The sequence below is a fragment of the Plectropomus leopardus genome, chromosome 12, assembly GCF_008729295.1.
Source record: "Plectropomus leopardus isolate mb chromosome 12, YSFRI_Pleo_2.0, whole genome shotgun sequence".
NCBI lineage: Eukaryota > Metazoa > Chordata > Actinopteri > Perciformes > Serranidae > Plectropomus > Plectropomus leopardus.
The window spans coordinates 30,979,828-31,002,237 of NC_056474.1; the positions used below are offsets into that span (position 1 = coordinate 30,979,828).

At 37.6% G+C, this 22,410-nt stretch overlaps 1 protein-coding gene across 1 annotated transcript in view; it reads right to left on the minus strand.

Annotated features, from left to right (window-relative positions):
• Positions 1-22,410, minus strand: part of LOC121951855 (sickle tail protein-like) — a 104,656-nt gene that overhangs the window by 53,491 nt on the left and 28,755 nt on the right. Inside the window, exons 2-3 of the mRNA XM_042498341.1 lie at positions 17,244-17,569; positions 579-777 (exon numbers count right to left, since the gene is read on the minus strand). Of these exons, the coding sequence (XP_042354275.1) occupies positions 579-777; positions 17,244-17,569 (525 nt within the window). The remainder of the gene's footprint in view (positions 1-578; positions 778-17,243; positions 17,570-22,410) is intronic.

Sequence of the window (22,410 nt, forward strand, 5' to 3'; positions counted from 1 at the left end):
GGAAACAGCTTTTTTTTTCTTGCAATTTCACTTTCTCCAGTTTGAACGACAAAAAGCATGTCGTTAACTGATGGTAATTTCATGAGCGACTTGATAACAGGCCACAATGAAACTTATCTGCTGGCTGGTTAATGTGGTCTCTGCAGCCAGTTTCTATAACCAGTTAGAGATCCTGTGAGAGAAGAAGCTCCATTCCCTAAGTGTCCCTGTAGTTACAACAACTCCAACAGACTGAGTTTTCTTTTCCCCTACTGCTTGCATCATGTTGCATCAGTTCCATGAGTTGCCCTTTCCTGTTAAACTCTTATCAATATCCAATCAATAATTTAAGCTTCTAAACTTATTATTCCTGAACTAGGACCTTTTATATTTGCACGAAGTAGTTTGTACAGCTTTGTCAAATTGAACAGGCTACAGCAGTTATTTTAATGTGTCTGATACATATTTAAAGATGATTTTAGTATCAGATCAGACTCAGTATGGGCAGATACCCAATGTCAAAGCACTGAACGTTTATGATTATAAAACACATTTGCAATCCAAGCCTGTAATGTGTGTGTGAGTGTTTGTTTACCTACCAAGCGGCATCTCTCTTGTTTGACCACTGGAGCGGCCCACAGGTAGACTAGCTCTGGCTTTACAGCCCCTTGTGAAGGGGACTGTGGGGGGCAGCACCTCTCCATCAGACATGGTCTCTGAAGCCAGAGGGTCCTGATGCTCTGCCAAGCCCAGGACACTCGCACAGATTTGGCTGTCAGAGGGCCGGGGACTCCTGGCCTGGATGGAATGAAAGAGAAATAAAGAGCAGACTGAATAACACTGCGATTATATGGGATTCTGGTCCTGCAGGGAGAATAGTGGCATGGAAATTTTGAACAGGAAAGTGAGCTTGGATCCAAAGTTGGCCTTTTGAGAAGTGCATTATGTAGTCGTTCAAAGGAGATGAACATTTTCTCCACAAAGTCTTCCACTGTGTTCCAGCAGCAGAGGAGAGCTTCATGGATTTTCATTCTTATTTCTAGCTATTAGTCACAGCCAGTACACGTCTGTAACATCCACAGTGCTCGCCATTATTGTGCTTATGTCTCTGGCTTGGCATATTGCCAAGTAGGTTTTCACATATAATACCTTGGTGTTTGATGCATAAAAGTAATCACAGCAGAGAAATAGAATTATAAAGGCAAGTACTGCAAGTTGTAAAGAGGCATGAATAAAAAAAAAAAACAGATTAACATTTTAAATTTACATTTACATTGTCTTTTACAAAGTTTTTTTTTTAAATGTACAACATATCTGTAAAACTTTTGTGCAAGAATGTGCAAAATATTGTCCAAGGAATGTGAAAAATGATGTGCTTTAATGTAACCCATTGTGACAGGTGTGGTGTCTACAGCCACAAGTAAAACACCTGCTGCCACCTTTTTTTTTTTTGATATTTCTTATTTTTGGCACCGGACTATTTAAATATATAAATAGTATTCAGTTATTGATTTGTGCCACACTCTCAGACTGCACTCTGGGCACAGATTGAGCAGTAGAATGCCAGGCACAGTGAAAGTGAATCTTAATGGCTTTTTTTGTTTTGTTTCGGGTTTTTTTAAATTTTGCGCTGAGTCAAAAACTGCTTCTGTAGCAGCTGCTCCTCTTATGCGTCGATCTGATCAGCTCTGATCTGATCAACAGATCATTTATCCACTATGACAGTCAAAATCCTCAAACTGCTGCTGAGGGAAGAAAATACATTGTGAGAAGTTACACCTATACTGCATCCTTGGACCCACAAAAACATCTAAATTTAGAGAGGGGATACAGAAGGGTAGAGAGAACACACGCAAGATAAAACAAGTGTTGCAAGTTGGGGGGAAACACTGGTTCCATTGTAACCTCCATTCTTCTTTAACCTCGAGAGAGAGGAAGGACATGTTTGGAAAGTGACAACATTTTATTCAGTTCTCACTTCCTTAACAGGCTTTCTGGGGACTAAGACTGATCTTTAGACTTCATGTCAAACTTTGGTTTAAGTTAAAGGATAATTCCACTTTATTACAACTTCATTTCAAAGTCTCATTTCTGGACTTTTATCTATACAGGTTCATACACATTTTTACCTATACATTTCCATGACTTTTTCATGACTTTGAGGCAAATGTTCAAGAACATGAATTCTCTGACACAACCATTGATTGTTCTTAACAGTTCTTTTTTATTTATATTTAATAGCTCTTTTAAATGTCTATTATTCTTAAAAGAAATAATTAATTCAGAACAGGATTAGAACTGTATATTTAAACATAACTAAGGGACTGCTTGTGACTTATGAGAGGGGAGGGCGAGGTGCAAAAAAGAGGGAGGGCATGTCAAATATTTTTATTTGAAGGACTGGAGACTGGAGAGGGACTCCTGTTTTTTATTGCTTAAGGAAGGCAAACAACTTTAAATGGCTTTATTTTATGTTTATTTTACTTTCTTTTTTCAAAATTTTAAATAAAAAAAAAACTGGCTTTTGTTTAACCATTTTTAAAGAAAACATTTTGGTCATTTTTTTGTGATTGCAAAGAAAACATTTTGGCTTCTTTTTCTTTCTCTTTAAAAAAAGTTTTTAAAGAAATATTCTGGCTTGTTTGTGGCTATTTTTAAAAACAAAATTTTGGTGATTAAAAAAAAAATGTTAGTGATTTTTTATCAAAACTTTTTTAGGGTAATTTTGTAAGAAAACATTTCAGTTATTTTTTTTCTTTTTGTTTTTGGTGATTTCACCTTTTATCATAGCCAGTAACGGCAAAAACAGAAATTATCGTTGGATTTTAAATTTTCCAACGGTCCTTAGACACATCATGTGTTATTATACAGGTCTGTGAAACAGATATCCATGACTTTTCCAAAACCATGATGGTCTTCAAAAAACATTCCAGTCTTGGAAATTACTATTTGCAAAATACCTGACTTTTCCAGGTTTTTAATGACCTTAGGAACCCTGTCCACAATCACTATCAGTGATAATAACACAGTACTCAGCAAACTTGAATAGTCATAGAGGAGAAACAGAACGTGAATAGTGCAATTACGATGTCCTGATTAACGTTTGACCTACTGTACTGAGAACACACAGTCCTCCTGTATAATGAGGATTACGGACATTACGTATGTGTTTACTTTCAGTTGTTCGCTGGGTTAGGCATGTAGCTGTAGTGCTTAAGGTCAGGGTGGGATGCTTTATGTCAGAAAGGGTCCTCACAAGTACAAAAGTAAAACATGTGAGCGTCTGTGTGTGTATGAAGCAATGAGTTGATCAGAGAAAATTGGTCTGATGCGGCCTTCCTCTTGGCAGCTCAACCATGTGACTCAGTCCTGTATACATACACTCTCATCCATGCACAGCCGCTGAACTGATGTTTGCAACCTGACAAGTGCACAAGTGCACAAGTGCATACACAAGTACACATAAAGAGCCCCCCCACACGTAAACACTGAGTCACCACACTGTAATGACAAGGTAAGCCACACAGGGCTGAATAATGCCCTGCGGCCAACAGCCCAAACACTCACAGCACTCTACACACTCTGCACACACTGCACACACTGCACACACTGCACACACTGCACGCGGTACCCCACTGAGCAATAGCTGATGTTGCATGTCTATAAAGATGCTACAGACAGACACCTTACTGTATATTGCAATCAGGTCCAAGTCTGACCACATGAGAACTTGGTGGTCGGCCAGAGTGGCATCAGCTAGGGGAGACACGGAGCAGAAGTGGTGTTTGGGAATCACGCTATGTCGAAACTGACAGCGTGGCTGAGGGGCGGGGCTTGTGCAGGGACTGTAGGTCACGCAGAGTTCAGTGATGTTGATGTGAGACCAAGCTGAAACCAAAATATTGTTCCTCCCTTGAAGACACTGAAATGCATACACAACTAGTACATAATATCCTTAACATGAAACCTGCCTTATTTAGTTCCCTTTGGGACTGTTGGGCATATTTTATATGAGTTTGATTTCATTTCTTGATCATTTTGGTTGTGTTCCTGCATATGGCATACATTTTGGCAAAATTGGGTTTTTGTTTTTTTTTTTTAATCTCGGAATTGCCATCTAATCTCCTACAATACGTCTAAAGTACACTGTGTAAACAAAATTATTTCAAATCATACTGTTAGGTGCAAAAAATGCTCCATTGAAACCCATTCAACCTGCAATTTTTGATCCTCAAGTCATTGAAGCATAAAAACATGCATAGTATTATTTCTGGGCATCATTCTGGACTTTTGCCTTGGAATTTGTCATTTTCACTATTTTTCACCAGATGATGTCATTTTTTAAAATCATATTTATCATATGAAGAAAATACATATATATACACGTTATTTCCACTAGGTGTGCACTTTCACAATCAATGCTGCTGTTAATCATTAACATATTCCAGACTGGGATCATCATAAAAAAATCTACTTTGCATGTAGTATGTTACAAATAATTCATTTTTTTGTGTTTGTTGTTTTTTTTGGTTTTTTTGTCTAAAAACATAGTGGCATCATGACAAACGCATTTTGTGCGCAGAGCAATATGAATGTGTATAATATTAAAGCGAGCCCTAAGGGTTAAATAAAGGGGTCATTTGATTAGGACGTGGAACTCTGAATTTGAATTCGGCTGTGACATGAATAGTTGTGCTTCACATGCTCCTATTGTGGTATCTCCTCGCCCCCAGGGCAGTTAGCTGCTCGATTACCTCACAAAGAATATAGCAGTCATATTAATAAAAGGATAAGACTGATCTCAGATTTGTTTGTTGACAGTACAAATAATGTTTAAGACTAAAAATAACCTACTACCAGGAAATATTCAAAAACTGTGCAAAGATTGAGAGGGGAGTTACAATTTAAGGGTAAAATTTAATTTCAAAACTTAAAATGTTCATGTATATCAATTTGTGGGGTGGAGCTATGACACAGTTTTAATGTGGAGCCAAAACAATGTCCAACCATAAATCAGTTTAAAATCGTGTATAAAATGATGATTTTCAGGAGGTACAGGGATGAAGAGACAATCAGCAGCTGTTTACAGGGGTTACTGTTTATTTAGTTACTTAATATTTATTTTTTTCTGGTTTATCTTCCTCTTTTTTCAGTAAATAATAATGTAAAAGAATTTAGATAAGAGTATAGATTTTAATTAATAAGGAAGCTGGTTAATTAAAATTCAATGACTTCTGGAGAAGGTGTGGGATAAAATAAATTCTTCTCACTCCTTTCAGAATATGTAAACCACCATGTAGCTGACTATTTCTTAATATTAAGGTAAAACAGATAGTTTGTTTTTACAGGGCATTTTCAGGAATTTCCCTTGTTGACGGCATCTTCACTGTCAAATGGTCAATGTACAGCTCAGACGTCACGGTGGAAAAACTGAAAGAGGTAAAGGGTTTAGAGAAATCAGATCAAATTTCACACAGTAAACATGAGGGCCAGCCAACCTTTTGTCAACACACAGACGTGTCACAACGCGTTGAGCTATCTGCCAGGACAAATTAGAAAAGCATCAAGAGTCAGAGCTCACTAATATAACCCAAGCTCCATGGAAATTCCACACAATGCGTATTCTCTTCAAAACTGGAAGGAGTTTTCCTCTAATTCAATGAATTTTTGCTCTTAACAAATTAACCAATTTTTAGTAACATTTAAATTTTACTGTTCTTAAAATATTAAGCAAGTATACCATGCAACCATAGGAATAGCAATAGAAATTCAATCCACTCAGTGAATGGACAATCATGAACAGGGCTGGGGCGACGCATCGCACCGTTTCATGACATTAGGCACAGTTATGTACCTGTGGTGAGGGAGCAGCTTCCATCATAGTGGAGGTTGATGTAATGAAAGGTCACGCAGACAGATCATCACTCTAAGCACCGCTCTGTGTTTAAACTGAACCAGTCTGGCTCCATCACATCACAGGCAGCAACTACAAGCTGACTGCATAAAGGACAACAATTGAGGACCGCCTGAAGCGCTCCAATACCAAAGACATCAAACACACACTTATAGAGCAACTCTGTAAAACCCTGCTAAGTGTTTCTGACACGCGCAGTTAGTTCCACCTTAAAGAGACAATGCAGGTTTAGAGGACTGCTAATTACAGGCCTGAAGGAAGCTGACAAGCCACATCACTTTGCACCCATGCTGCATGTGAAAAGAAGGACTAATGATGGTTTTTAGTGCTGTCACATATCTCTAAAAATGAGTCACGGACCAGCTGTGAAAAGCGTGTGTTGTCACTGCAGTTCAGTGAGTTAATGTATACAAAGTCGTCAACCTGGATAATAACTATTATTTTACTTATTTTTTATTCCAACATACATCTAAATTTTTTATTTTTGAGACATCTTATCAAAGTACAGAAGTGTATTGTGTTCACTGAATAACAATAAAAAAAAGACACCTTATCTCGTAATTGCGAGATAAGATCTTGTAATTATGAGATCTTGATCTCATTAGATCATCCTTGTGTTTAACCGCTGGAGGTTGATTCAGGGACTATCAATAAAATACTGTTTACTTGATGACATAACTGCATTTTCTTTTTTTTAATAGCCTCCATGTCATGTGACCTAGTGACCCCCAAACCAACTATTTCGCTACACTGGACAAATGAAGACACACCTTTTTTAAAAAATGATTTCAGAGCTTCTTGTATTTTCTGTGAATATTTTTATAAATATTACAATTCCATAAAACGCATTAAATCCAATGATAAAGAGATGCAGAATTCTTAGTAAACATGTTCACACTACAAGGAAGATATTGCAATTATTGTGTCAAGTAAACAGTGAGTTATTTAAAGTCCCTAAATCAGCCTCCAGTGGTTAAACTCAAGTATCCATGAGGTGATCTAACCGCCCTCCTACTGCCCGCTCTACCTCTGAGCCACAGTCACTCCTGTGATGACTGTGTTGACTTTGGTCTAAACAATTAAGCAACTGTCACTTAAAATATTGTTGAAAATTTAGACAGTTGTCTTTGCAACAGAAGCACCAACAATAATACACTTGGAAACACTTGTCTGTTTCCACTTTAATTAAAATAAACTAAAAAATATGTTTCACATGGATCTTTAATGTAAAAACTACCTTGTATGTGCTGTGTCACAAGGCTTTCAATGTTTGTACTGTGTCCGTGCTTAATTAATGTGACATTTCTGTCAACATTTGCCTGCTTTCATCCCAACTCCAGCCACGCAGCATGTGGACGTGAAGCTACATCAAAACACACTCAGACTCTGTTTACTTGGTGGGTGTAGACAACATGAGCATTCAGTCCATATTCCCACATTTGGATATGATCTTTGATGATGAGTTTTAAACAGACTGCTATGGGGGGGTTGGATAAAACAACAGGGTACAGTATAATTTAATTATATATATATATATATATAGGGCTGGGTGATAAACGATAACGATTTAAATCACGAAATAACTCAATTGAAATATGAGACGTAGTCGACAGAATGTGGATAGAACGCATTCCAGCCATGTTTTGACAGACAACACAAACAGCCAATGATAATAAAAATAGCACCACGGCGATCCAAATGCAGTCAACGACTTTGACTGTAGAATACAGCTGAGTGTTTGACAACCGAGTCGTATGTGCTTCCACAGCGTTTCAATATCACGGATCAAACAGCTGATGGTCCGACAGCAGCGCAGTGAGACAGACAAACAGAGCAGAGTGTTTGAAACAGCCAAATTTGCAGAGGTGGAAAGTACCTTCTTTAGACTTCCACAGACTACTTGTTAGTTTCAGGTTTAATCAGACTTTGGATGGAATTATTCAAACAAAAAACAAAAAACAGGACGCATCACTCCATGTCTCATCCAGCCCCTTGAACTGAGCTCTCATAATTATTACCAGGGGCAAATGTAATGTTTTGGGGGCCTGGGGCCATAAGCACATGGCCTTACTTTCACTCTTTCTCTATCTGGAAATGTTGGCAAGCTGTTAGCAGCTATAGGAAAAGCAGGCGTACTCAAAATCTATTTATTTTTCCTGAGTAAAATGATTAATAGCACAGATGTTTCACAGAAGTTGAAGTCAGAGTCTTGCAGTCAGGAGAGGTTGGCCTGTTATCAGCACAATGTGCCTAAATTTACCTGAAGTTTGTTTAAAATGGAGCTTTTAATTTTTATATAACGCTGGAAAGTTTAATAAATAATTATATTACACTCCAACACACCATGGTCAAATGCAACTGTGTCAGGGAACTATGAGGGCAGATAACAAACTACAAAAAAGAAAAGAAGAAAAAAGCAGAAAGCAAAAAAATAGTTCGGTAATCGTAATCGAAGTAAAATGTTAAATTAATTTTAATATTGATGTATGAGGTTTAGACCTTTGCTGGGAGGAAATTTTAGTAACTGGACCTCTTTGAATTTTAGTAGAATAGGTCCATCAGTTGGTGATGCCTGTTCTACAGTATATTTGTCATGTTCAACGTCTGACAGAAAATAAATATTTAAACCAAAATTAACCTTATGATATCTTCATATCTCACTAAAGGGAAAAGGGATCCTTTACGCTTGACAGAAAAAGTGATTTATTGTATATTGTGATATATATCGACATCGACTGATATTAAAAAAATATTGTGATGAGACTTTTTTTCATATCGCCCAGCCCTATATATATATATATATATATATATATATGTATGTATAAAATGTGCAAAACAACAAATCTCATTTTCAGCAAGGTTAAAAAAGCTTGCCTAAACATAACATCTAGGTGCAGAATTTGCAGGCTGCTGTGAGGCAAACAGTGACTATACAGGGGGATGGTACCTTAACTGATCTCTGAACAACCACATAGAGCAGGATTAATGAACTGAACTTGGGGAGTCAGATGATGAGAGAGACAGGCAGTTTGATGAGTGATGCACTGATGCACAGTGTGCTGAATGGTAAATGGGCTGCACTTATATAGCGCTTATTTCTTCTCACCACTCAAAGTGCTTTTACACTGTATGTCACACTCACCCATTCACACACATTCACACACTGGTGGCCGAGGCTACTGTGCAAGGGGCCACCTGCTACTCAGTAACCATTCACACACTCACACAGCGATGGCATTGCATCAGGAGCAATTTGGGGTTAAGTATCTTGCCCAAGGAAACTTCAACATGTTGATGAGAGGAGCCGGGGATGACCTATAAAAGCCAAAAAAAAAGTGTCTCCATTGCAGTTTGGCAAAATATGGCTTTTTTTTTTTTTTTTTTTTAATCGCCTGAAATACCAGCTCAGGCCAGCATAAAAACTTTTTTTGCAATAAATCAAAGTTTTTTCGAAACTGATGTGTTTCCATTAGGTATATTTTATACTCCCAGTTTCAATTTGCACAATTTGAGTGTTATTGAAAACCTGCCTACAGGGCTTAATAACGATAATGTAACCTTCTTCATGAACAATATACAGGGGTTTAAATTTATTATTGACCAAGTATATGTGACTGTCAATGTTGTTTTTAATATTGAAATAGTTATTATGTAGTTATAGTTACTATGGATTTGCTTATTATCCAGTACTTTTGTTTTGTGTTTAAACCAATATATACGACCAGTTTGTGACCCAACTGGCTTCAGCCAAGGCAGTTTCTGGGCAATAATGTCCATTTCATTATTAGAGAGGCCTGCCGTGGATATGGGTGTGAGTCATGTTTACTACATCTATATTGCCACTCTGCAAAGGTTATCATATCAGAATATGTCACCCACACATGGAGGATTAAAAAAAATCATTACTACACTTTGCCACCTCAGGTGGTGCCAGTAAGGTTTATTTTTTAGGTCTGAGCCAATGGACTATATCTACAGCTGATCTGAGCCCACTTTCAGTATACCAGCCAAGTGGTATGTGAAAGCTGAGCACCTTCAGCACAGTGCACAGTGAGCACAGTACAGGAGCCAGGAGGGAACAAAAGTTTAAGTAAACATCTGCTGTAAACACAGTACAGACAAAGTGTCACGCAAAGGCGAGGATCAGTCTGAATTTACAGACTGAATATGTCAGTAGCACCACGTGAAAAAAAAACCCCAAAAAACTGTCCAGTAGATGACTAAAAGCTGGCATCAAACATCTGATGATGTTCATACCACTGTTGACATATTCTGTGATCAGACTGTTACTGACTTTGAGATTTTGCTATCCAGTTTTATCCCTCTAACATCCCCAAATCTGACTTGTCTCACACACAATTATTGGTATAAAGAGATGTAGCTTTGACCATTGGTCCCTTTCCACACCAGGAGCAGTCTTGTCTGTGGTATACACAACACAGGAGGTTCCAGTATTCCAGCGTGTAAAACTGCAACACGGTGACATTCATGAGGCAGAATGACATATAGATATAGGCTGCCGGCTGAGTGATCCTTCAAAATAGTGCGTGCTTAGTTGTTTGCACAGTCTCCTGTCAGTCAGCATGGTGTATGACTAGTAAAAGTGGAACTTGCGTACACTAAACTTGCTGACATATAGTGGCAGAGCTAATTATATTGTTTTCAGTAATTTATCACTTTACATACCCATTTACCACCAAAGTTAGCGCATGCATGCAGATTTTTCAAACACAGGTATTTCCACTGCCAGTGAACACAGTGCTGCAGCAGACGAGTCTGCCTTTCTGTCAGCTTGTGTGTGTGTGTGTGCTGTTTTGTCCCTCTGTATTGTGTATTATAGTATGTATTATATATAACAATTAAAACAAATCAAATATACATACTTAATAGACATTTTTGGACAAAATATTTTAGTATTTTATTCTCTCTGATGCTTGGACATTGTTTTTTTTAGCTCTTTGTTACTTTTACTGAGGCAGCATGAGGTTGTTAGCACTTTGAGCAAACTGGTTTGATTCCTTTCAAAATCAAAGGAAGAAGGCAATGACCAACTTGACAAGACATGGCTCAAACATAAGCAAGAAATTAGTGAGAAATTAGGAGAAATTGCCTGAAAAAAAGCTAAAAAGTTTTCCAATAATCATCAAAACATCATTTTCTTGTCACCTTTTTTTAAAAACAGAAGTTAAACCAATTCACTCAGGTTTCAAAGGGTTAAATAGCTTATGAAAGGTGTTTTAATGCAGCACAAATAAACTAATGTTGATCCTAGTTTCAAAGGGTTAAGCAGAGTATGTCAGCTCTTTGAATAAAGCTTAAACGTCTTCACCTTGCCTTTATCCTGTGAGATTTCTCTTTTTACTTTTTTCCAAATAATAAATTAGATGCTGAGCCCCCAAAGCATTGACAGCGTGGTTCAGGACCCCAGGGTTGGCAACCAGTAGTTTAGAATGTCAAAATAAATGAAAAGTTTTATCTGAATGAAATGAGAGATTTGAACTGAATCTGTTTGAAAATTCAACACAATGTAAAAGTTTGAATCATTTTGGTGAGCATGAATTTAGAGGATTTAATGAGATTGTTGATTCTTTGGTAAATTCTAACAAACTTCGTCAACAAATTGATAATGATATAATTATTTCTATATTCATTTTATATTATTTAACATCAGACACATTATTACTCCGAATTAAAATGCCTCCTTCAAAGACAAAAATCAGGCTATCCTTTGGATAGATCTATGGGGTTATTCTCCTTTCTAGTCAGAGTGCTTTGCAGACTGTAAGTAGTTGAACACACTGTAATTATGTCTCGTCTGAATGCATTTTTAGATATTTTAATGTAATCGCAGATCCAAGTTTCACTTGATTATCCACTGGAAAACACTACTTAACGCTCTTGCCATGCACATGTGCCTACAGGCGCAAAAACCTGGAGTTGCAGGTGTGATAGAGACTACTGAACTTGTGATGTGGCATTCTGGGGACATCTAGCTTCATCTTTTATTAATGTCGCTATAGGAAAAAATTTCAACATCACCATATACAGTGGCATTGTTAGGCCTGTTTATCCAAGGCTTCAGCTCAGAATGTTTCACAAACAGCCCCAGAGAGGACTTTTTTTTATTATGAGAAAAGGCAAAATAATAATTTAAAAAGCTGTAGATTTAAAAATCTGTCATTCTGTTCATATTTGTACTTAAATAAATATACTTAAACATAAGTATAACATAGATACCTACATACATTTAACATAAAATGAATTCAGTTTTTTTTTCCAAATTTGGCCTATACATTTTTTATGACTGTATTTGTGAAATTTGCTAGACTCAATACTAAATCATGACAACTACTGATAGTTGAGAAAGAAAGAAGGAGAAAGAAAAGAAAGAAAAGGCTAAGAAGAATTTAAACCAGTTATCGCACGGTTCCAAAAATATAGCTGTGAAAGGTGTCTCAACAAGAAAAGCACAAGAAAGTGATGTCCATCCAGGTTTCAAAGGGTTAAACATAATCTCTTATAATTGTCAGCTCACTACCACTCTCACGACAATGCTGCTAACCTCGGTGGAAACAGACATTCAAAAAGTGGACATTTTATTTAAATAACTCATTTTTGGCGTATTAGACTAACGCCGAAGTGAGCAGTAGACCTTAGAGATATTTTTTTTCTCCTTGTAATAGTTTGGATATTGTGTAATTGCTGTCACTTTCGACGCAACAAATACACTGACAGGAGTTAAACGGAGTTTGGCGCTCCACGCCTCTGCACAGAGCAGACAGCCCCACAGCCCCATAGCCCGCATTATCATGTGTTGATACAGCAGCTCGTTAGTCCGGCTGGGCAAACGCACAATGACAGCTTTAACTACGTGGTTGTGCTAGCTGGCGAAAAGTTTAGAAACGCTGCAGGCTACTTTATAAACTAAATATTTTTCTTTCGAGTAATAAAAAAAGACTTTCGCTCAGTGAGAATGTTTGGTTATGTTATATTCAGAGAGGTTTAACGAGCTTACCTGGAGGCTTCGGAATGCTAACTTGTCTTCAAGCTAACAGCAGCTAACTCCAGTCCCAACGCTGCAAATCAATGCAAATATTCTTGTCTTCGTGTCTGTCACTTTTTTTTTTTTTGGTTTCTGTCTGCAGGATATTCGTCTGTGTCAGAGTCAGGTGCAGTGAGGAACCCCACCCCTCCGTCTCTGCCACTCTCCCTGCCGCTGGTGCACTGTTTCAACATAACTCCACCTCAGTAAATAATGCTGGCTTTACCTGTCTGACTAGCAGAGCAGTCCAGCCTGACAGCTCCATGACACATGGAGTCACATGGAGGAAGTCAGCCAGCCTCCAGACACATCATTAAACTAATGCAGCTTAAATAGTACCCTGCAATAGACACTGCTTCATTGACATAATGCAACGAAAAGTGATCATTATCTTCCATTTCTACAAATGCAAATGCTCCCCAGCTTGCAATTTATGGTTCTAAAAACGTTCTGAGAATGGTACAATGCCCGATGTTTGTGTAATGTTTTCAACGGCACGTTTTCTTTTAGTTCCCGGAATGTTCTTCTTAAAGTTAGGGTGACATTCTCTATTAACATAAAAAGATGTTGAAAAATTTTATTTTTATTTAATTTTTGGTAAGCATATCACATTACATTTTTGGTTTTTAAAAAAATTATCTGTAATCTCAGGCCTCAATATCATGTTCTGAAAGTTACTTTGAAAATGTTCTTCATTTATTCTCATGTAGCATTGTGGGAACATTTTATAAAAAGAACATTATATAATTTGTCACCTCTCAACTTCACCGGGACATCCTCAGAACGTTGCAGTTACAACGCTAGGTCTTAGTTAACTTTTAAACTTTTAAACGAGAAAGGGGATATTAAATTACAGAAATAAACTCTCGCCAGTTTTATAGTTTGCTTGCAGTTTATTTATTTCTGTATTATAATACAATATACCCTTTTAATTTGGGTAATGTTTTAGAATAATAATTGGATTAATAATGCATAGGCTTCAGAAATACCAGTGGGTCCATTGGTGCCAATTACTGTATTTTCAGTTACTCTCCGCTGATCATGTAACTAAATACATTTACAAAGGTGAAGTACTATTACTTTACTTGAATATTTGAATCTCATGCAACATTCTACTTCTACTCGACCACACTTCAGATGTTAATATTGTACTTTTTACTTGCCAACAATTGTTTAAAAACTTTAGTTACTACTTACTTTGCAAATTAAGATCTTTTTGCCCACAAACGATATTAAGATATACAAGAATAACCTAAATAATTATTTGATTTATCAGAAAATTAGTTGCCAACCATTTTTATAATAAAATGATGTCCCGTGCAAAAAATAAAATTTGTTGTTCCAGCTTCTTAAATATGAGGACTTGCTGCTTTTCCTTTAATAATTTTAACTGATTAAATTGATTCAATTTTTTTCTGCATTGAGTTCTGTAATTTCTATAAAAATATGCAAGACTTTTTGTTGGTGCATCTGGAGCTGACTTCTCTTTTTTCTTTCTCTTAACAGAATAGTGAGAGTAAATATAAGAGAAATTTAAGAGAATGTTGCTGCATGAGGTCCAATGATCATGTCTGCATAAGAAAAGTAAGCAGTGAACATTTAGGGAAGGAGGAACTGGATGATCCACAGAGGCAGATGTGAGAAGTTGGCATGGTGGCACAGATGTGTCTGCCACATTTCCAGCCTGTGAGAGAGTTTCAGCATGCCTGTGTAATGGTCCTCTCATGCTCTGGACCTCCTCTGAGGTCTCAACTAACGTGAAATGAAGGTGAGAAGCAGGTCACCAAAGTTGAACTGCCTCTGGGTCTGAGCTACAAGGAATATATATGAGAAACTCAGACACCAAAAAAGTACCTTGTTAGTTGCAGCAGACTGTTTGAGGGATATGTTTGGATTTTTTCTTAAGTCATTTATACATCAGGGACCACATGCATGCATACACAACCTGGTATAGATAAAGTGGTAACTGGTATAGATAAAGTGGTAACTGGTATAGATAAAGTAGTAACTGGTACATATAAAGGAAGAATGCACAATGTGTGCATCTTACACACACTTCAGACTAGCCAACAGTGTGAGCTGAGACAGGCAATTTAACTGTGTGTTATTATTTTTGCAAGCCGCAAAGTGCTCTTTTCTTTCTTTTCTGTCTTAATTAGCATATGAATTCTAGATTTTTGTCCAAAAACATGTTGTAATCCTGCGTTCTATCATAAATCGGAAGTCGTTAATTCTGTGTCAGTTTTTCCAGCTTACAATCAGTCCGATCACTTCCGATCACTTACCAATGCGTTCCAATGCATCTGCTCGGGAAAACATGGATGCCCGCAGGACTACAAAGTTATAATAGCACGTTTCACAACACAAACACTACATAACAGGTAATTCTGCATATCATTCACCGTGTTTGCCGCCATGTTGCTGCGACGTCAATTCGACTGACTCAGTCTACATGGATCTTGCCCGAGTTTCTAATTTGGAATCCTGATTTTGATGGCTATTTCATCGCACTTTTTCGAGTTGGAGGTTGTTTTTGTTGTTTTTGAGTTCAGAGTACAATGGAACATGGCATAAGTGGTCACCATGACCTTTAACTTTGACCTTTAATCACCAAATTCTAATCAGCTCATTGCTGAATCCAATTGAATGCTTCTGCCAAATTTGAAGACATTCCCTTTCATTTTTGAGATATTGCATTCATAGAATGGGATGGATGGATGGAATGGAACCCGAAAACATAACGCCTCCGGTCACTTCTATCTTTGGCACAGAGGCATAATTATATTAAATTGTGTAATGAGTGATGAATATTATCTTTTTTTTTTAAATAACATTTGAGGGTGATGGTTTAATGTCATCCAGCATTGTGAGGCACTGTGTAGAGTCAGTTTCAATGTTAAGGTTATGGATGAATCATTAAACAAACTGACAGTTAATAAGAATGATGATGCAGATTTTACAGAACACGTGTTGTACACAGATATTACGCAATATGAAACTTGGACTTCTCCTCTTTTTGCACCTCCCTGCCTATGTCTGTTGTGTCTCTGTGTTGCAGTGGGCGTGGCGTCCTTGCTGGCACGCTCCCTCCCTCGTTCACCTCACCTGTTCCTGCCTGCCTGCCTGCTCGCCTCTCCGCTCCCTCCATGCAACCTCAGCCTGTCCACACCACTTGACGCTTGTCCATCAGTCCAACCAAGTGTCTCTCACTGCTATCCCTCTGTCTCAGCCAGCCTCCACCTTTTCTCTGCTCCACCTTCCCTTACTGAGCTCTCACAATGAATCTACTCAATCTTCTGAACCTTACTACGTACTTTTGTTGCCTAAACTTAACCCTTTGGAATGTGGATCGAAATCAGTGTTGTTGTGCTGTGTTCAGATGCCTTTCAGAAGCATTTCAACCACTGGGACCTGAGAAAATTAGTTTGATTTCTTTTGAAAACATGGAAAAGTAGCAACTTAGCATGAAGTGCCCTGCAAAAAAGTAAAAGGTGATAAGAACATGACTTGGCTGTGTCGAGATTAGTGTTTTTTTTTTGGGGGGGGGGGTATTTTTTCAGAAAAATTTATTCATAATCCTTTTTATATTTTAAGCACTTTCTTGAAGCCATATGCATTTTTCTTTTTTTTATTTTTAATATGCTTTTTTCAAGGTAATTTTCTTAAAACCTTTTATGTATTTCTTGCTCATTTTTGAGCCATGTCTTGTTAAGTTCCTCATTGCCGCCTTCTAATGTTTTTGAAAGAAATCAAGGGCTAAAAGGGTTAAAGAAGTATTACATTGATAGGTAAACAGCAAGTCATCCTTCTAGTGTGACTTGTATTGATCTCAAATCATTTTTCAAGGCATATATCAGTTGTCTCAATAACTATGAATTTACGCCTTGTATTAAGCACATAAAATGTTATGTGGATGTATTTTTTTGCATTTATATCGGTAAATAATTGTAAAAGTTACTCCGGGTGATTTTTCACAGATTTTCCAAGTTGCTCATTGCCTTCTCCCCATTCTTAAAAAAATAAAATAAAATTTGCTCAGGTTTTAAAGGGTTAAGTGCCCATACTCCCCCAAAACCTGCAAGGCTGTCATCTTGGCACACAGTTTCCCTTTTTGAGTGGAAAAAAATAATGTTGGATTTGAAGCTTCTTTATATAAAAAAACAAAAACAATGGAAGTTTCACAGAGAGCAGTGCTTTCCCTTTAAGGTGAGTAAGGCTGATAAAGGTCTGGATTCAGTGTGAAATCAACAGGGGGCAGCAGCACAATCTTTTTGTTAACACAGGCAGCTAAAGCTCTTTAGTTCTCACCTGCTCCCTCATGCGCTCCTGGTGTCCCATGATGATGGCAGCATGGTGGGGATACTTCTGCCTCAGATGGTCCAGGAACACCTCCTTCTTCCTCTCCACCTCTGAGTGCTGCATCATCAGGCTGTCCAGCTGGCTGTCTCGGCTGCTGGCTCGAGCGGAGGTGACGAAGCTGCGAGGTAAGGTGCTGGGGGAGCGAGGGGCCGAGGAGCAGGAGGAGAAGTCCGGGTTACACAGCAGGCTGCTGTTGGTGTGCGGTTTCTTCTGCAGTAGACGGTCAGCACTGCTGTCCGCTGAAGATGAGCCTCTGGACGGGGAGGCTCCTGGATCTGAGGGGGACAGATGAAAGAGGAAAGGTGTGAGGAGAAAAGATGAGAAACCAAATAGATGAAAGATAAGAAAGTGTAAAGCAGAAAAAGAAAAGACAGAAGAGCAGAGAGGACAAAACAAAGACAGGATCAAATTTATGGCTACGTATCAAAATGTTCACATTTGACCAGGCCCTGTTCTAGATGTCTTTGAATAGGGGTGAATGTTGGTTGGTAATATGGATTATTGTTTAGGACTTTATGCTGAAATGTCTCATGATTTTATCCAAAGCTACACAAGCATTTTTTGTTTGTTTGTTTGTTTTAGGGTTTGAGGACATTTGGGGCCTAGAACTGACCTCAGTTAAGGAGACTGGGTGGATCTTCCCGCATGAGTTTTTGTAATAAACAATCTCGTTTGTACTTTTCTTTATGCACACAACTCACAGCTTGTGGGCCAAATCTGACCTCCAGTATGGTACCAGGTGCCCCCAAACCATTTTCTAATTTCCAATAAAAACAAATTGATTCACACTGGGAATTGTTTTGTACTTTTACTATGCATAAGGTGCCAGAGTGCATAAAACAGCATCAAACAGAGCTTGTATATCAAAAAAAAAGTGCCAGTGGAGGATCCTCCATGGCTCCTGACAGAGGTCCTAGCTAAATCATCAAAGACATGTCCCAAATCCTAGAAATGTCCCAAACTACTAGAAATGTTGTAAAAGCCTAGAAACGTGCTAAAATCATAGAAATGTCCTAAAATCTGAGAAACGCCCTAAAGTCCTAGAAACATGCTAAAATCTTAGAAATGTCCTAAGATCCTGGAAAGAACCTTAAATCCTACAAATATCCTACATCCTAGAAATATCCTACAATCTGAAAAATGTCCTAAAATACTACAAATGTTCTTAAATCTGAGAAACATCCTAAAATCCTAGAAAAGTCCTCAAATTTAAGAAATGTCCTGAAATCCTAGAAATGTCCTTAAATCCCAGAAACGTCCTTTAAATGTCCTGACCTTGTACAAACATATATGGGGCTGCTGTGACTGCAAAGTGGTTTTATTTCTTTTGACAAAATGAAAAGGGGGGACTGAGCAACTTGAACTTCCTGCAAATTGCGAGAAATTTGTAAAAGGTGACGTGAAAAATGAATAAATATGGCCTAGATATTAACTAACTAATTCAAAAAGCACAGTGGTATTAATTCTTGCATGGCTGTTATTACGTAACCTTTGGAAATTAGATGTCCATTGAACAGCCTGACGAGTTTTAGTCGTATTTCCTGTCCACAGCTTGTCTCAGCTCCTTCTGCTGCTGCTGAGAGGAGATTAGGAAGCTCACCGACAAATCCAAACTAACAATATACAGACTGTAAACCAAAATAAAACCGTCACAGAGCCAGAAGACAATGCTTGCTTACTTCTAAATAACAGCAGTTGGCATCCAGTCTGTGTTTGAGGTGGGAGTTAGAGTGGTTTGGACAGACAATCACTTGTGCAGAGTCTCTGCACGGCTGCTGTATCACCTCTGCTGTGAATTCATTTTTTACAGTGTATGCTGGAGCCTGCAGGTCTGAGCGTGTGAAATGCCACACAGCTCTGCAGACAGCATCAGTCCCAGCAGACAGAGCAGCAGTTAGAGCTGCATCAGTGGCATTTACATTGAACCAACCACACACTCAGCTCAGCGCCATCAGCCACTGCTGCTAGTGAGTGGGATAGAGGTGTGATGATTGCTTGTGTGTGTGCGGGATTAAAGTGGACTACAGTGCCTCAAAAACCCACCAAGAATTATCACCAGCTTTGCAGTTCCTCTCATATTTTACAGCCTCATTCAGCAAAAATACACTGTGGAACACAAACTGGCAGTAACCGCAAGAGTCTGCGTTAACTATGAAGTATCTAACTGCTGCTGTTAAGTGAGTCAACCCTTTGAAACCTGGATTGACATCATTTTTCTGGTGCTGCTTTAGACAACTTCACAAGTACTTAGTAACTTTCAAAATTTGAAAACATGGGGAAAAAAATGTCACTGAGTAACAGATCTATTCCGCAAATTGCAAGAAATCAGTTTCTTTAGAAAAGTGTTTTTTAGTGAAAAATGTAAATAAATAAAAAACTATATTTATAATTGTCACAATTATACATTTAATGGTTTTACAGAAATTTTATTATTATTAAAGGACTTTTTTTTCAGGTCATTTCCATGTTTGTTTGTGCTCTCTTTTTTTCCTTAGCTTTTGCTTTTCTTCAGATTTTTAGGTTGTTTTTTTAAGATTGTTGGTGCAATTTTTTTCAATAATTTCTTCCTAAATTGCTTACTGCCATTTCCCCATGTTTTTGAGAGAAATCAAGCCAATTGAGCTGGGAGATTTTATTTGAAATTTAAATCCCATCACTCTACTTCCTGTCCTCTTACTCACTTTAAGTGTGATCAAATATGGACACCTGGTGAGAGCAGTATTAATCAGGCTTCAGATAAACTCTTGTAATTCCATGCTCACACTGTATACATTTCAGTGACAATCCCTCTCCAGCTGTGTGTGGACGAGTGCTATGTGAAGATGAATGAACGCTGTGTTGTTTTTTTATTTTTAGCTCTCCTGAATCTGTTGTTCTCACCGTCCGCAGAGCTGCATATTGTTCCTTCATTATTACAGCAGTTATCCACACACTGATGCACATTAACAACATCACACAGCTACTGAGCCGCACAAATAATAGGATAAAATCAGCTTATTATTCAGCGTCAAAGTGAAGGATTTTTACTTCATGTTCCTCTAATGTCCCAAAGTTTGCATTTAGCAGTTTACTGGCTATGATTACATTAAGTCAAGATGATTGGATCTAATAAAAGTGGCAGATAGGTGTTGGGTTTGTTGGTTCAGAGGCAGGGGTGTAACTGTACCCCTCTTCTTTTAATAGTCCAAAAAATATTGTATATATTTACAAAAACAAAAACAAAAAAATAATGCTATGGAAATCGACATGATGTTACAATACATTGTGGGAAATGACAGAATTAATGGAGAATAAAAAAATGACAATAGCTTGCCTTTCCATTATGGCTCCATAACACATCTACGTGGCCTTGGATTGGAAATAATGATGGCTAGTGCGGTGGTTGCAATAGAAATAAAGCTGCTAATGTTTTGAACATCCATCACCATGCTTCTTGGAATGTAATCGTCAGAGAAGTCAAAGAACATCATTCAGTAGAAATGCAGTCATCTTGCAATTCTTTTTTATCAATTTTTCGAAAATATGTCTTAATTTTTGTGCAAATAATGGAAACATGCCTACTGACTGGGTAGTCCATGGCAGTTGCTAAACTGAAAAGCTGATAACTACAATCTTCAATTACTAGTACGAGCTATTATTTGCTTAAACCACTGAACTCAACAGGCTTATATTTGGGATAGGCATCTATATGGGACAGGCTTTTAATTCCTTTCACATTACACTGTTACTCAGCAAAGGCAAAAATACAATCAAGTTGTTTCATTAAACCTCCTTTTTGCATCTCTCATTTACTCTGCCAGTATCACTTCTTCTTTGGTGCTAATGGTTTCAGTAAAACGAACGGAATAATTGAAGTATAGAGAATATTACCAAGCTAACGTGTGTATTATGTCCATACTGACAAAAGTTTAAACATATTATTATTATTATATTTGTATGCGAAATCTAAGCAATTTACTAACATTATCTGTAACTGGTAGCCAACAACCCGGTTTTATACATCTAAAGAACTTCTATAAAAAATTAACTGCATTACAACTGAGCCTCTAATTGAGCCTCTAATTAATTTGTCAAAACGTGTAGGCACAGCAGTCTAGTAAAAGGGACTGGGTGTCTAATTGGGACTAGGCTTATATTTGAAGTTTTACAGTACTTCAGGAGTAGAAATATATATTTGAAATTTCTTATGGAGTACAGATATACATGGGCTCCACTCTCTCACACACACACAGTTTCATCATCCTGACATTTGGAGTTTTCCTGGAGCTTTGCTGCCTGTAATGAGGACACAGTCCGTCACTGGTTAGATGGAAAATGCCTTTTTAACATAGCTGAAGGGTTGTAGTAGCTTATTTTGTGTAGAGGCAAAAGAAAAAAGAAAAAAAAAGCCGTCTGTCTATATGACCATACAAATAATAATCACTGCCATCAGTGTTGGCCACAGCTTAGCTGTAATAAGATTAGTTATGGTTCAATAACAACAATTTAAAAGCAGTATTTCTTTTATTGGAATCCCACTTTCATATTTCATTTTATTTAAATGAAATATGATGAGCTTGGGCCCAGAGAAGCAGGCGGCATTTCTGGGTGTTGTTGATATATGGCTTTTGCTTTGCATGGTAGAGTTTTGGTAGAGAACTTGCACTTGTAGATGTTGTGACGAACTGTGTTAACTGACAATGGTTTTCTGACGTGTTTCTGAGATCACGTGATAATATCCTTTGCAGAATGATGTCGGTTTTTACATTTTTTGGAATGTGTTGCAGGCATCAAATTCAAAATGAGTGAATATTTGCAAGAAAACAAGTTTATCAGTTTGAACATTAAGTACCTTGTCTTTGTAGTGTATTCAATTGAACATAGGTTGAAAAAGATTTGCTTGTCATTGTATTCTGTTTTTATTTACGTTTTACACAACGTCCCAACTTCATTGGAATTGGGGTTATGGAAGAATTGTACATAGATCCATCAGATGTGATGGATCAAAAGTCCATATATATAGATTTTAAATTCGCTGGTAAAATTATATAAATATTATGGGTAAAAAAAAGCAGCATAAAGCAGCACTCTGTGTAAGTTATAAATACTTAGCCCCACAGAAACATTGCATGCAATA